Raw genomic sequence first — 16204 nt, 5'->3', positions numbered from 1 at the left:
CTCCAGAATACAATTAACGACATTTTAAAAATTAACGACATTTGAACAAAAGGAAAAAAATCGGGAAACTAATGTTATCGTACAACAATGCACTTCAGACTGTGTTGTATGCCAATTTTTGGCTAAAAAACAAGTTTACGTCATCCAGTACCCATCGTATCCGTCGGATTTGTCGCCATGCAACTATTTCCTATATTTCAAAAATAAAAATAGCAATAAAAGGAACGCGCTGTACGATGACATTAAAGCCATACAAATCGCTGTGACGAGGGTCATTGAGACTTTCTTAAAGATGGACTTATATAAATCTATCCATGTGTTAGTTCAGCGTGCCCAGCATTATATTCATGCAGAAGGGATATATTTCGAATAAACATTTTGATTTTTAGTAAAATAAGCAACAGGTTTTTATTAAAAAAATTTAGTTTCTTTCCCAACACTGGAAATTTCATATATTATGCACATAAGTGATAATGAATGAAAAAAAGTTAAACCTTTTGCACGCACCTAATATAACTGAAGTTTTGCGTGCTTACGTCAACCAGTACTTAAGGAGTAACTTGTTACATAACATCATATTTCTTTAACTGCTACCTTTACTATTATCGCGAACGCTCCTAACAAAAAATTTGAATCGTACACTTCGTTGAGCAAGAAAATTTAGCTATTTTGATTTTTGCAATTATTTCCTCTCACATATGTAGAATAGAAAACGGTTTTAAATAAACTTTTATAATGGGCGACGGACTACAGATTGAGCCTACTTAGAGCCTGCTTAGAAATCGATTGATTCAGTGATTGTGGACATATGATAATTGTGCCCTCGCTCAACTAGAGATTTTGCATAAATATACATAGTACATCTCGCCGCACGAACTTAGCGCTAGATTCTATCGTATTTCTTAATCAGAGTCGATTGTTAATAAAAATTGTTGCTAAAAATAGAAAAAATGAAATAAGCTCTGAATTCTGAAATCTATAATATCAATTTTTGCTTCGTTCCGATTGACATTGATTTCCTACACAATCTCAATCTTCAATAATCTTCAGTAGTTTGATAGAACAATTTAAAATGGAAGTGGAAATGCTTCCTTAAAGTTGAACAATGCGTAGGTAGAAGAGTTCCTGAAAGTTGAGCGTTTGCTCGAAGCACTTCTGGCGAATCGATCACGATTCAAGTACGGAAGTCAGTAAAGAGGTCTGATTGCAATCAACTGCAATTCACGGGCGTATTCGAAACACATAACACATATAAATATTACATGAGTTTATGTAATGAGTCTTATACTTAATAGTATTACACAATAATTGTATTATAGATAATAATTGCAAAAGAGATGTTTGATAAAAAAGAAATATTTTTTATAGGGAATAATTTACTAAGAGCGGGTATTTATTCAATGTTTTAATAATTATACGAAAATGCTAAAAAAGGGACTTGCATACACCTAATATACAGGATATCCGATAAAAGTTTAGCCAACGCTCATATGGAGGTAGAATATGGTGGAATTAAGTTAAACCGAAAAACCTTATGCCGTTTTGCGATCTTCGTAATAATTAAAAAGTTATTAATTGATTAAGATCAGCAAATTAGGGGGCATCTCGCGTGCCGAGGAGGCCAAGTGCTCTAGCAGGACCGCGACCATATTATATAGCAAGGAGTATAAATAAGTAACAGTGAGCAGGACAACGCGTGAATGGCGTTCTTAGTGTTCTTACAATTAGAGTGCTCTCGCCACGCTCTTACTTGTTTGAACTACGCTCGTTGTTAGGTAATATGATTTGCGGTTCTGTCTAGAGCATTCCACCTGCTGTCTCGACGCGCGAGATATGCTAATATTATGCAATTATTAATTCTTTAATTATTGAGAAGATCGCAAAATGACATTTCTATTCGGCTCAACACATTCTATCTTCACGTTGATTGTGTTATTACCGGACATCTTATATATAAAAAATCTTATATATAAATCTTATATATAAAAAATTATATATAAAATATGAATTATGTTTTGTAACTTCCTTCTATACATCTTGTTTTTGTCAATATTTTGGAATCATCGTAGTTGAAGTTGTTTTAACGAACTAATGAAGTACTCATCAAATCGCAGAATTGATTATTCATCATTTCAAAAACGAATCTTTCCGTAAATTTAATCCGCAAAACGGCGACAATGTTACATTCATCTCGTCGCGCTTCTCTCGTTCTGCCTCTCACTCCGCTTCTTCCGACGCGGAACCCGCCCCCTTTGCCTTATTATGCAAGGGATCCCTAGCACGGGGCACACGCAGATGGGTCCCACCATTTTGTGCTCGCATTGTTACTCCCAAGTACTGGACCCCCCTTCTCACGGCACTATTACAATGCCTAGCCACTCCTGGTATTGTTATTATTATCGCTACTGTTACCGGTTGTGGTCGAGTGACGAATGGAAAAGCAGAAGCCCAGTGAGCCAGCTGCTACGTTGAGTGTCGCATTAGAGGCGAATTGCACTCCTTTCCAAATCCACCTATCGCAGCTTTTATCCTCTCGTTCTCCCTCTTCTTTTTAGTAAAGCTTCGATTTGCCAAATTGTCCATGATTTTCATCATTTAGAATTAATATTATACTTATACAATTCATTAATTCTCTAATTAATTAATTATTTCTTTTTACTTTTTACTATATAAATGTGTGCGTATTGTAATAGATATCAATGCGAAAAAAGGTCAAATAAGAAGACGAGAGGGTTAGCAAAGAAAAGCAGAGAGGAAATTATGGTCGTACACAATTCAGCTATACCAATAATAATCATAATAAAAGATTTACATACGAGGAAGCCTTTACTTTTCCGTATCGTTCTTCTATATTATGGTTGTCAATTGCTAACACGTGCGCATCAGAAGAAGGGTCAAATCCCGAAAAGCGGAGGGCGAACTCAATGCCATGCAAACACGTTGCTATCACTGTCGTCGAGATCTATCAACAAGATGACAGACGAGACGATCGACAGCACATAGCAGCACATAGCAGCACATAGCACTGCTGTGACCCTTTAACACGGTTTAATGAAAAACTGATATTAACTTATGAATTAAGTTATTTTAAGCTGCCTCCTTATACAGTTTGCCAGTTATATTTTTCATATTATAACATTCCTCATTCCCAATTATGTAAAATATAGAGAGTGCCCGATAATAAAAATACCAATGCTTGTGACGTGACGGAATAAGGCGATGAATTGAGGAAAAACTCTACCATTTTCCAAACGACCAAACTAAAATTTTTAGATATTAGGTAAAGAAGATTAGCAAATAAGCGCTTTCTTCGCTCCATGGTGATAGACGATCCAGTGACGAAGTACTCTCTGGACGATAGCGATCTATTAGAAAACATTAGAAGAGAATGCCAGAAGCGCGTTGTCTTTATAATTGAAAAAAGTGAGTAGAGTTTCCTTGTCGATTGCACAGACAATTGAGTCTTCATTCACGTCATGAACTCTTTTATTCCATAAATAATCTACGTGTTTACGCATTATGAATTAAATTTTACATTCCTTTAGGCAACTTTGTTAATTTATATATATATATATATATATATATATATATATATATAATATATATACATACACATAAAATTACATACATACAGAATATTATCTATATATGTAATTATAATTTCGTATGGTTAATTGAATATGTTGCAAAGCGTGCACGCATATCTCAAATGCATCTCCAGTCCTCCCTCACCTATCCTCACATAATAGTACAGACATGAATATGCCACTGGCTTTTGCAGTCCACGTTCCGCTGATATTTACACAGGCAGAATGTGGCCGACATAATTGTATTCCACTTCTTCGTCGCTTGTACGGAAGATACTGCGTAGTAATGGATAAGCTCGGTAGCGTATCTACAGATTATTGCAAAAGTCATCCAACCGTTTTCTTGTTTTTGATTATATCACTAAAATTCTTTGTATCCTTGTTTGTTACGTGTTAAACTATATTTTTATGTAAATACAATTATATTAAAAACTTAAAATTTGTTTAAAGAATGAATTAAAAAACAAAAACTCTGAATATTATTAAGTTGAAAGCAAAAATTTAAAAGCGTAATTGCCAGCGATTAAATATTTATAACAATTTCTGTTTGATTAAATATTTTTTCTGCTAATGGTTTTGTGCCTTTACATGCCATGAATTAGAAAATAAACAAATTCTCTTTTTATCAAATTGGATTAGATGATCAAACAGTCTACAATTAATTAAGAATTTAAATTAGCAGTATTAAAAATAGTGATTAAAAGGACGCGCAAGGTTTTATTTAAAATAATTCATAAGACAATTAAGTAAGACACATGTGATGTACTATTTTTTCTCTGTATTCTTACAAAGTTCTTGATAGTTTTTTGAAGTTTACTAGAAATTATTTTTTGTGTTTCACCCTATAGTGCAAGCAAGTTCTTTGTAACCTCGGACGTATTCTCGATATGCATTCCGAGAGGGTGCATATATTCAAATCGCAAACATCAGCATCCCCTAACAGCGTTTTACGGCAGCAATTCGTATCTATCTTGAAAAGACATTAAAACTAAAATTCAAGCTGACAAAAAAGTATGGTCAGCGCGTTAATGAAGGTTTAATTTCTTCGTTCTTTTATTTTTTTGGTCTTATCAAAAACAGAGAGTTGTCTTCCTTGAATCATGAATTTTTGTTTGTCTATTTTAATCAATCTGAAATTAAATACTGTAACAGTAGGAATAAAAAATTTCCTGAAAACTAAATTTTACATAGGAGATTTTGAAATATCGTTAACATTCTTTATATTCTGAGCAGCATAATCATTGAATTTTAGGCAAGTGGAAGATTAGTACGTATATATTATAGTTTCCTCTCAATTTTTCGTCCAAAGAATCGAAACATATATTTCCGAAATAATTATTTATTAATTGCAATAATAATAATAAAATTAATTTTATCTATTTTATTTACTTCAACCAGAGAGGAACCTCTCTGCTTCAACCTAATATCTTAAACTATTATTTATTTCATTTGTATTATTGTCTAAAAGATTTTGCATTCTTGTGTTTCTCTCAGGTAAAATCGATGCTTTACGACATATTCAGATGTAGAGTATGTCTGAAAACTGGGGTTAATATTAATATTAAGTAATCGCATACGTAAAATTTTGAAAAAAAGTTATAAAAATCTATTTATGTATTTATTAATGTTCAACGATGTTGAATACCACCATTGCTAAATAACAACCAAAGCTAACTGGAGACGAATAAAATGAACGATTTTTATATATCCTATGGGAATTTATATAAATGTTAATCTCATTATTTGTTGGATATTCTATGCAAAACGCGACAAGATAAAACAGAATAAGATTATTATGAAGTATACTATCATGATTTTCTGATCATACGGAATTATTCCGTGTAGCATACCGGTAACTACGGAGTCTTCTCTATTTGAGGGGTTGGAAGACCCCTAGTTTTCGGACATCATGTTGGATAATCGGTAAGTCATCTCCGGCCGATGGCATTGAGTTAAAAAAACAAAAGGGAGACAGAATCGTGTTTGTTCTCGAGCTACCACTCAGCAGGGTCAACATGGGACAATTAACAATCCTAATCACAATTTGACGTTAGTTGATCCCGGTATTTGCAAGTTCATTATGTGACTTCTTTTCATGTGTATTCGCGCACCTTGATACTTCTCCAAGTCTCAAATGTACGCAAATGTATGATCAATCACATTCCACTAAATACATTAATTCATTTTTTCAAATAAATATTAATACATATTTTTATTATTTAATAAATATTGTTAGTAAATTAAAACTACAACCTATTATAATAAAATGTAAATGTTTGCGTGTCGACATTTAATTCATTAGCATCACATCATATTAATTTGTGCAACAGTTTTGCTGGATTTCGTGATAAGAAAATAATAAATAGGCTAAATAATTTTATTTAAAATTGATTCGTTCTATTCGATAAGTTTTCGTCAATGTCTGGTAACCAGACATTTCGTGTGCCTTTGTCATAAAAAGTGGCCAATTTCTCTCGTTAAAGACCGAAGAAGCATAATTTAATAGATCATGAAAAGAAGTGAGTTGTTGCAATGAGAGATTTCAGTTTAGCCTCGTTACTTGCGTTGTGTTTGCATCGAAGTATAAAATCTAGCGTTATCGTGATGAAAGACAATGCACTTCCGATTGGCTAAATGCTTTTCTTCAATTGTTGCTTTCAAATTGTCCAACTATTTATCGAAATTAATCGTTTCATCACAACGAGGAGTAGCTTATAAAAGAACATTTGCAATTCCATCGTACAGACAGCATAATCCTTCAAAGATGCAAACACAGGTTAACCGTTAGTTGATACTTCAGAGTCAGTTTCTGTCCCATTGTCGTATTTGGATCCATTATTTGTCTCCTGTCTCACTAATCGATTCAGAAGCAGATCGGTTTCTAGTTGACCAAATAAAGAATTAGTCGTAGAGGCTCGATTCATTTTGTTCTTTTCTATCAGATGATATTACACCCAGCTTGAGCTCCAAATTGTACCCAAGTTTCATATTCTGTTTTCCAATATTCAAAGATTACATGCCGAGATACGATCAAATAGCGAAAATATTTAATAGTGTGTACATACGGGGAGATTACTTTTTAACTTCATAAGATCTTGCATAAGGGTTTTTGATTATCTTTACAAGTCCTATTTTCAGTATGTGCTACATTTATCAATGTAAGAAGACGAAAGATAAAGTTAAAAAAAATGTACGTTAATGGTACGTATCGCCAGTTTGAGCCACACTAAGAAACTCTAATCAAAAAACCACCACTGGCTCGAGGCTGTACAAGCCGTCAACCGAATAATCCAGACCAAAGTTGGTGTCGAGTGAAATTGCCCGAGGAGGTTGTTGTACTTAGCAAGGGGCAAGCGGTAGTCATCGTTTTGCCGTCAACCCCCAATGTACTTGCGACATAATGACGTTACGCTAACTTGATCAATCGTCCACTCTAATCGCTCCCTTCCCCAATCTCGCCGCTACCTATCTACCTACGAGCCTGATTCTGTCAAGTAGAGCCTAACAGATACTCGATGCTTCCCGAACGTGTGTCGACGCGCTCGTCGCACACGTGCGATATAATCGTGCACCCCTCAATCTCGCGTGCCACCCACCAGATTTATCGACATTTAATGAACTAACGTAAAGTAACGTTAAACGGTAACACGCGTTTCCTGAATGGTAAAGATTGTCACCATGAGTGAAGAAAACAACGTCAAGTGATGGAACAAAAGTTACTCGAATTATGTTCGACTTTCGCCTATATATTTCCGTCCTTTAACATGACGAGATACTCGAATTGTTCTTCGTAACAATTGAGAGAAACAGTACTTAAGAATTTTGTATAATTAAAAAATCATATATGTTGCATTTCTCAAATATTATTCATACGTGCGAGATGTTATTTTAAACATAAACGCGCGCGCGTATATATAATTAAATATTCTTTTCTCTTATTGGCGTTGTTCCTAAAGATCACAACTTTTGTAGGATACAATATGTACGGTGTTTGATGATTAAAGGAACAAGAGAATTATATAGATCTATTTATAATTAGTCTGAGACCGCTAACAAGTTCTTATAATCTTATTTTTAGTATACGGAAAAGAGAAAGGACTATTCGCCTTCCGTATGTCAAGCAATTCATTTACCTGTCTCAACGAGAATGAACTGCAAGTTAATCGAAAGTTAAAGCCAAGTTCCCATTCCCCTCTTGTTAAGTAAATTTTGGCCCGACCCCCTGTGGTCTCGTGGGCCCTTTTCGCAAGGGGTGCAGCCGCCATGTTCCTCAAAGGTAAATATAGGCTGGATGTCCGGAATACCTGAGGAGGATACACTTTGTGCTATTTCGTGACTTGATTCGTTTTTTGTGAGCAAAATTTTTACCTTGTATTAATAAATGCTCAGAATTTCGTTGCTTACTGACTATTTATTAATTTTCTATACAGGAAAAATGTATATATACACATATATATACAAATATATATACAAATATTAAGAATCCCTCAAAATATTACATATTATAAAATAGAATGACATCATGCGATTTTTTCTAATACAGCAAAAGTTATTAAGGTTCAATAGACAAAATTCTTATCAACATATCAAAACGCTTGTCATTCAGAATCGATATTGTCAGTCTTGAATTTCATGCCTGCACACCGTGCTCTTACGCACACACCAGTTATATATCCCTATCTTGTTTAACTTTCTCTGTTTACATACCGCATCGTGGCGGGAGTGATGGACAAACGGACTGACGGACGGCAGTTCCCTTAAAATAACAATTCCCTGCGCGTCGGCTTGTTCGGCGCGTTCCGTTTCTATCGTCGAATCTCTCTCACAAGAGACGCAGTCTCCGGATTTACTCGCGCAAGTAGAGGACTCCAGGTATAATAAAGCACAATACGTGTAAATCGTATCGATGATATAAACTGGGACAATGCGCTGTGTGTCACTGAATTATAGAATTGTTGGTTTTGTATAAAAACATTTATGCAAAAACACCTTGTTTTGAAAAAACTTTGTTTTCCAATTTAATCACGCGAGATAATGGATTAAAAATTTTAAGTAAAAAGTTTACACGCGATCGTTTTCTCATTAAGAATAAAACTTCTTCTATATTAAAATTAAATGTTTTGTTTATGCGTGAAGACACTTTTTGTCGTTCCTAAAAATTCTAAATTCTCTGTATGGCAGGTCGGACATCGGGCGAAAAGATTAATTTTAATAGTGAAAGATTAAAATCCGCATAATCTGAAAGATCCGCGTTATACGTCGTACATTCTACCTAAGCTCGCGCGGATATAATGGCTGTTTGTAGATCTCTCGAAGTCAGCGTGAGCGCAGCGTATGCGGCCAAAAATTCGACAAGCCTCGAGTGGATTATCGGTAGAAAAGGAATTAACGAACGGGAGCGATGAAAGAGTACTTCCCTCTAGTCTAGTACCACTTCGTGGCTTTCGGATAAGGTCTCTCACCCCTACGTACCCGAGTCGTACCACAAAGCATACGTAAAAACTCATGCAACGAACAATTGGAAGGGTTGCGAGTATTATTTCCGCTGTAATATTCATTAAGACGAATTTGTGTGCATCGGTTTTAATGATGAGCCATGTGCAAGAATCACGTCGAACAAGCAAAACATATCGCGCATGCAGATGTAATTTCTCCTAAATCTCGCTCTTGGCATATATTTGAAGATATTAATAATAGTGTACAAATAATAGTATACAAAATTAGAAAAAGTAAATATATAGCTTATAAGAGAATTTCTGATACAACTTACATGATATAAGTTCAGATTATGCATTATGAAGCAACTTATTTTACAAATTTATTTATGATGTATATATTTCTGTTTATTCTAATATGTGCGTGCTCAAATAAGATTATTGAAATTTAAAATAGAGAAAAGATGATTAGTTCTTCAATTCTGAAATACATATAATTTTTTGAAGGACAAAATTTTTAGAGAAAACGTAGTAATTTTCATAGCAAATTTATTAATAAATGATATTACTTTTTAAACTTTTTAAAATTTAATATAACAATATGTATAATAAGATAAACAAATCTAGAGATAAAGAAGTAAAGAATCTTTTTTGAGATTTTACATTACCGGTAGCCACTGGTATTCCGATCACTCTTAGGGCGACACCCGAGAGGAGTAAAAGGAATTTTTGAGAGCGGTCGATCCCACTAATATTCAAAGAATTAAACAGACGGTGGCGGGTCCTCGAGACACGGTCGACTGGAAGAACCCCTTAAAGTGCTTTCGTTGCATTCCCGTCGCACGCTACTCTGACAATAGGGGTTACACGGTTTCAAGAACGAACGTTGCGGTGTAACACCCGTTCTACGCTCGACCGGAGTACTTGCAACATATGCGCTTTATAGTTCGACAAGATAAAGATCAGCTATCGCGAGAAGACATGCTTTACATCTTATTGACGAACAATTCTGATGATCAATCAATTTCAAGAAGCGTAAATCTAGAAGCCGATTTTAGAAGCTTCACAAATACATAAAAACTTAAATAATCATAATCAATGAAATATACTATTATGTACATATAAACTTTATATTTGATTATTTTCATATTATTATAGGTTAAATTATAAAAATTTTGGTAATATTATAAAGATAATATTAGAAATTGAAAAATAATAATAAACGATTGTCTTACTGTTTTATTCGTCGAGTTTTGTCAACGAAAAAACCGATTCAAGATTAATCGAAGAGACTGCTGTTCAAAGGAAACGCGGTTAATAAGCAACATTTTGCATATTTTAACTGATATTACAGAAATTTGCCAATAACTTTTCTTTCTTATCTAAAATCTGAAATAGGGAAAGAGAGAAGAAAGACCACGGTATTTGAATCTTAACAGAAGCAGTTGCGTGCACTTAAAATCATTCAAGACCACTTTTACGGCAATTGAACTAAGGGATCATGGAAACCGTGCAGCAGCCTGGACGGAATGAAAGAAATCGACATCTGCTTATGATGGAAACGCGTTATAATCCGTGCAGCTCACAAAGACTTGATTACGTCTGAGTTGTCTATTATGTAGTTGCAAAAAGGATTATTATAGTTACTCACTTTTAGTTCAAACATTTCATTAATTAATTTGTCATTTTTACATAATTATAGATATAAATTTAGAAATATACACATAAGACCACGTAATAACATAAGACAATATTTTGCACTAATTTATACTTTCAAATAATTGAAAAATAATTGACATCAATTTTATATACATATAGCAATTAATGTAATTAATGTATTATCATAAAATTATTTCTCTTTTTTAAATATTTTTTATTACAAGATGTTCTTTAAATTGATCAAAACAAGTCATTTATAAAAGGGTCATACTATGATATACGTATAGGATATGCTTATAAATCCATATACATGATACATGTAACAAGATTTCGTGGCTTTCTCTCTCTTCTTTTCTACCCCCTCACACACTCTCTCCCTCCATTCCTCTCTTTCTGTATCTCGTACGTGCGTGCGTATATGTAATGCGCATGCGTGTGTCGCATACGTGCACACGCATTGATAGATTCACATTTGGAAATCACACTTTCCTACAATAAAAATCGATTACCCCAAATTAAAAATGTTTAATGTGTATTTTATATATGCTTTGCAGGTGAAAATATGGTTTCAAAATCACCGATATAAGTGCAAGAGGCAAGCGAAGGAAAAAGCTATGGCCGAGCAAAATGCCCAAAATCAGGTAATTATTATATATACATTTCATATTATTAAAACATATATTACTTTAAAAGTGAAATCTTCCTTGAGTAGTACCATAATTATTTAGTTATATTTAAGAGAGACATTATTAAACAATATTTATATAATTATTATATATATAATGCATACGTTATTATACAATATAATAGAATGTTTTGACTAAACGAAGAATCATGCAAAAAATTATGATAATTCAATTAGTCATCAACTATTATCAAGCACATATTATTTTCATTGCATTTACATTTGATATCACCGTTGCGTCTCTAAATTATTCGAGCGATATTAAAACAACAATAATCCATCCTCGACGAAAATGCTGTACAGCGTCGATCAATCCAAAATGAAATGGCTTTAAATGAGAAATATTGCGGAAGCCGCATTAAATCCTTGCGCTTGCGTCACATTTCGCTTCGAGAGAACCACTCGACAAATCGCTCGAAACGATTTTGCTTATTTTGTTATGTCATTTGGGATTTAGGGATCGCGCGGAGCATCGTCGACAAAACGATAAAATTGTCCGCGTTGAGCACGTAATACCCGTTGCACAACTAAAAAATTTCACGTTCACAGAGTCAAATTTCTACGCTGATGACATTCAGCAGCTATTGTGATACAGATATAAAAAGAATGTTCACCTATCTTAAAATGCAACTTATTAGCAAATGATATGATGCAGTATCTTTCACAAAAAACATTTCCTTCAAATAGAATTTTTTAGTTAATTCCAAATTTATTTATCCATTACAATAGAAAAGAGTAGCTATAGCTTTTGTTTGAGCAATCGAACAATTTTCTGAAAATCAAATTTAGAAGAACAAAACAAGTAGAAATAGAATTTGATTATTTTAAATTTGGAATTATACGTATGCAATGTAATATCCTATATGCAAGGTATTCCACGAGGAAAAATCGATATTCTAGAAATGGTATCGGTCATTTTAAGTAAAAACGTCATATAAATGTGTGTCCTATTTGAAATGGCTTCCAACATAGCACTATTTAAATATACAGTTGCAAAATTACTGATAAAAGGAAGAAAGAGATACTATGTACCATTTCTAATATTTATTGTTGACAAATGACACATTTTTTATAATTTATAATTATAAATTTCTACTGTTAACATGAACGTTTTTGCTTAAAATGGCCACATCACTTCCCAAAACCTTTCTTCCTGGGACATCCTGATTATAAAAATACAATTTTTTCATGAAATTATTAATGTGATTAATCACATTAATGACTTCAATTATATTATTAATCGAATTTGTACTATAATTTCAATATTGTCAAAGTTCTGTTCACAAAAGCACCTATGCTGATATTATTAGCATTATCTGAGTGCGTGAAATTCCAGCTCCGTTAATAAAGTTTAATCGCTTCGCATTTAAAACATATGTCGAGGTTATAAGACATATGTTTTATTATCGATATATTGTTATATATGTTATTATACGTTATATTATATTGTTACCAATAATTTACACGACCTAATCTTTCTACATTAAAGAAAGAAAGTGACGTTGGTTACAGTCTTCTAAATTACGTATACTCTAAATTGCTTGATTGGAATTCTATTATATAATCTAATATATTCTTATTACCGTTTCTGAAAATGATACTTTGAACGTGACTGAAATAGCACGATGTGCGTTATTATAAGTATTTCTAGTGGCAATAAACGTGTTCTGTTGAGATACCTTTGTTATATGACTTCAATACGTGCCTTGTCTCTTACATCTTTTAGCACACACGCGCACATATAACCGTTTACGAATTGTTCCTCCTTTTGAAGAATATTATTCAAAAGAAACGTCGGATTCGTGATCGTTGTGATACGCATGTAAATTCGATTGAATCCATTAGGATGTCTCGTATGCGTCGTCATGAAAATCACGGATATGCGTCAACAAATCGCTTGATTTCGATATAATAAAATAAATACGCGGTTTGCAGTTTATACATTTTTCGTCAATATTCTTCTTCTTCGACCTGATTCTTTAATTATTATAAACTTACTATTTTATTCTTTCTCAAGCTCGACTTATTGCTTTTTAAAATTTTCACTAATTTTGAAAGGATATAATATATCAAAAGTGTACGTTATTAAAAATACAAATATTATTATATAAATCGTGTTTTCTTATTCAAATCCATATAAGAATATAAGTACATCGATACCGTGCATTTAAAGTTAAACTGAAACTTGTCACTTTATTATCGCTTTATACGAATATTTTCGCGAAATACAAGTGTGTTCCTTGCTAGATGTAGCGCGATGACATAAGCGGATTTTCGTTGCGCACTTTCGCGCATCGAGGGATGTACCGCTGCCCATCGAAATTCGATGAAAATATAGTTTGCGCGAAACGCGGAAGCCGCACGAGTGCGTCGAAAAATACGTTCAAATGATATATATACAATTTTTTCATTTGTTTTTTATTAGAATCAACGAATAGCACAATCGATAAGCTTTATGTGTTTATGAATTATTTACAGATATATACTTTGATCCACATAGCGAGAAAAATTTCGTTATATCATTTCGCTATTATTTAAAACAAGTATCACTATATACTATATACATCACTATACATAGATTCAAGAGCAATAATAAATAACAGTGACTTTACATAACAACATAAAATTTATTTTATTTGCTCAAAACCTGAGCAAACTTTCTTTATTAAAACATTTTTTCAAGAAAGATCTTTCCAAAAAAAGTTTAGTTTAGATATGAATAAGTACATGTACAAGTAATGCACATAACGATGTGATCGCGCTGTCTGCCAAAAACGGAGTTACATTATTGGCCAACTCGATATTTTAAAATTGATATTTTTTACAAGATTCTTACTGTCCATTCTTATTGTAATAATGATAAAGTTTATTATAACAGCATAAACTTCTACTTTAGCTTTCTTTGTGTGAAGCTTCCTAATGTTAAATTGAAAGTATCAAAGTTTTTCTTCGCTATTACTATTATGTAATGGATCACTGACTTTTTTGAACAAAATCGCACGATGCTTGTCACCCATATTGACAAATACGATGGATCCTTTCGTTATCGGAATCAGAGGCTAAAGTACAATGGATTCAATGTTCCATCGCAGTGCTCCGCAACAGCCATACAACATTAATGGTGCTGAAAGTTATCTGACGAGCCGATCTGCGAGGGCAAGCGATTCTTCCGCTCGGCAGTCGAGCCACCGGCCGCCCTATAATTTACTCGTTAGTTTGTCGTCCTTCCGTGGACACGTTTTTATTACCCTCCCTCTTTTCGCTGTCCAATCTCGATCTCTTTCACCTAAAGCTGCCGCGCATCTTGGAAACCAATACATTTCTTTAAAACTTCATATTTTTGATACGTAAAGTCACTGTTTTATTTATTATTGCTCTAAATTGAATATATCTGTGTAATTTTGTTATTACATATACAGGGTTGGTTACGGCGCAGTGAGGCAGCGCTGCCAGAAAACGTGCTTTGTAGCTTTGCAGCACGCGGTGAAGGGATGAATGGTCTCGCGAATCGTCGCACGCTTGAGGCCTCATGCTCTCCATTCATATCAGTGATGCCAGAAACCAATAACTAAACTAAATTAAAATTAAGATTATATTAGGAATTTCATTAGGCACTAGAAACGTTTCGAAATTTCGGAAAATAAGCCGTCGTTAGTCGGACATTATATTTTTTACTGCAAATAAAATATTAGTCGAAAAACTTCATAAGATAATTAAAGAAAGAGAAGGACGCGCGCATATTATTTCGCGCACGTGTTGCGATCCTAGTTGACCGAGCTAAAGCCGAGTCCACAATGCAACCTGGATCGAGCCTTCGTAAAGGCATACTACTCGACTCCGAACAACATGGACATTTTCGCCGGAAATCGTTTAACGCACGTTAAAGTGGCTAAAGTGGCATGACGCGTGACGCGCGCACGGACCGTCATGCATTTAGCGTAATCGTCACTTTGTCAGCTTGAAGTGCACGGTATGCCTGCGCACTTATGCTCTCGCGAACGGCAACGCGCGCATAAGTTCATACTGTGACCACTTGAATCAAATCAGTCGTATACCTCGCGGACACTCAGCACTGCACAAATTTGCATGAAAGTATTCTATTCGCGTGACAAAAATTCATTGCCCGCATCAACTTTTTCACAATGTTCTATTGGCTATCTTATATTTTTATTTTTCTTCTTTTTTTATATTCATCACAGCAATTTTTCCATCCAAACGAACGTATCCGATAAATCTTGTTGGCGAGCGATAATACGATATAATATATAATATAACTAATTACCAACGAGAAATCACAATGTCGAGCAAGCAGAGGGCACATTATTTTTCAGAACGATCGTATTATTAAAGTCTCATTGGCGAAGAGATCGAAGAGGAATGTCGTGTATTGAATGTTGATACAGCTGAGTGGTCGTCCTGGCAGGTACTCGGTCTGCTTGTCCCAGCTTCTGTTTGGTATGGTGTGAGGTTTGTGAGATCCAAGTTGACGTACGGAACAGGACTGTCTGCAAGACTATATCCACAGATTTTATGCGAATAGAAAATGTAATTTTGCTGAAATTAGACATTATAGCTTATGTTACTGAGATGAAATAATTAATTATTCATTTAGAGGGATAAAACTATATTTTCTTAATTTTTCTTTTAACTTTTTCTAGTAATTATGTATGATAGAAATGATCTTGAAATCAAATCGTTTTACACGAACAAAACATTTTAGCTTTTCCTAACTTGGACAGATTTCACGTTGTGAGACAACATAAATTAAGTCCATAATATACGGCACTGTTTATTCATAACAAGAATCCGTCATGTGTACTGCACTCCGTCTAGTTGTA

General features: G+C 33.9%; 2 protein-coding genes across 2 annotated transcripts in view; one reads left to right on the top strand and one right to left on the bottom strand.

The window, feature by feature from the left end:
• Positions 1-16204, top strand: part of LOC105286333 (homeobox protein Nkx-2.4) — a 28869-nt gene that overhangs the window by 8624 nt on the left and 4041 nt on the right. The window contains exon 3 of the mRNA XM_011351219.3: positions 11236-11322. Coding sequence (XP_011349521.2) covers positions 11236-11322 — 87 coding nt within the window. The remainder of the gene's footprint in view (positions 1-11235; positions 11323-16204) is intronic.
• The window catches only part of LOC105286335 (5'-3' exoribonuclease 2 homolog), a 40130-nt gene continuing 39478 nt past the window's right edge, over positions 15553-16204 (bottom strand). Inside the window, exon 16 of the mRNA XM_026974745.1 lies at positions 15553-15879. Coding sequence (XP_026830546.1) covers positions 15719-15879 — 161 coding nt within the window. The 3' untranslated portion in view covers positions 15553-15718. The remainder of the gene's footprint in view (positions 15880-16204) is intronic.

This window comes from Ooceraea biroi, chromosome 13 (assembly GCF_003672135.1).
Source record: "Ooceraea biroi isolate clonal line C1 chromosome 13, Obir_v5.4, whole genome shotgun sequence".
Taxonomy (NCBI): Eukaryota; Metazoa; Arthropoda; class Insecta; order Hymenoptera; family Formicidae; genus Ooceraea; species Ooceraea biroi.
This window is presented reverse-complemented; position numbering and strand designations above follow the sequence as displayed.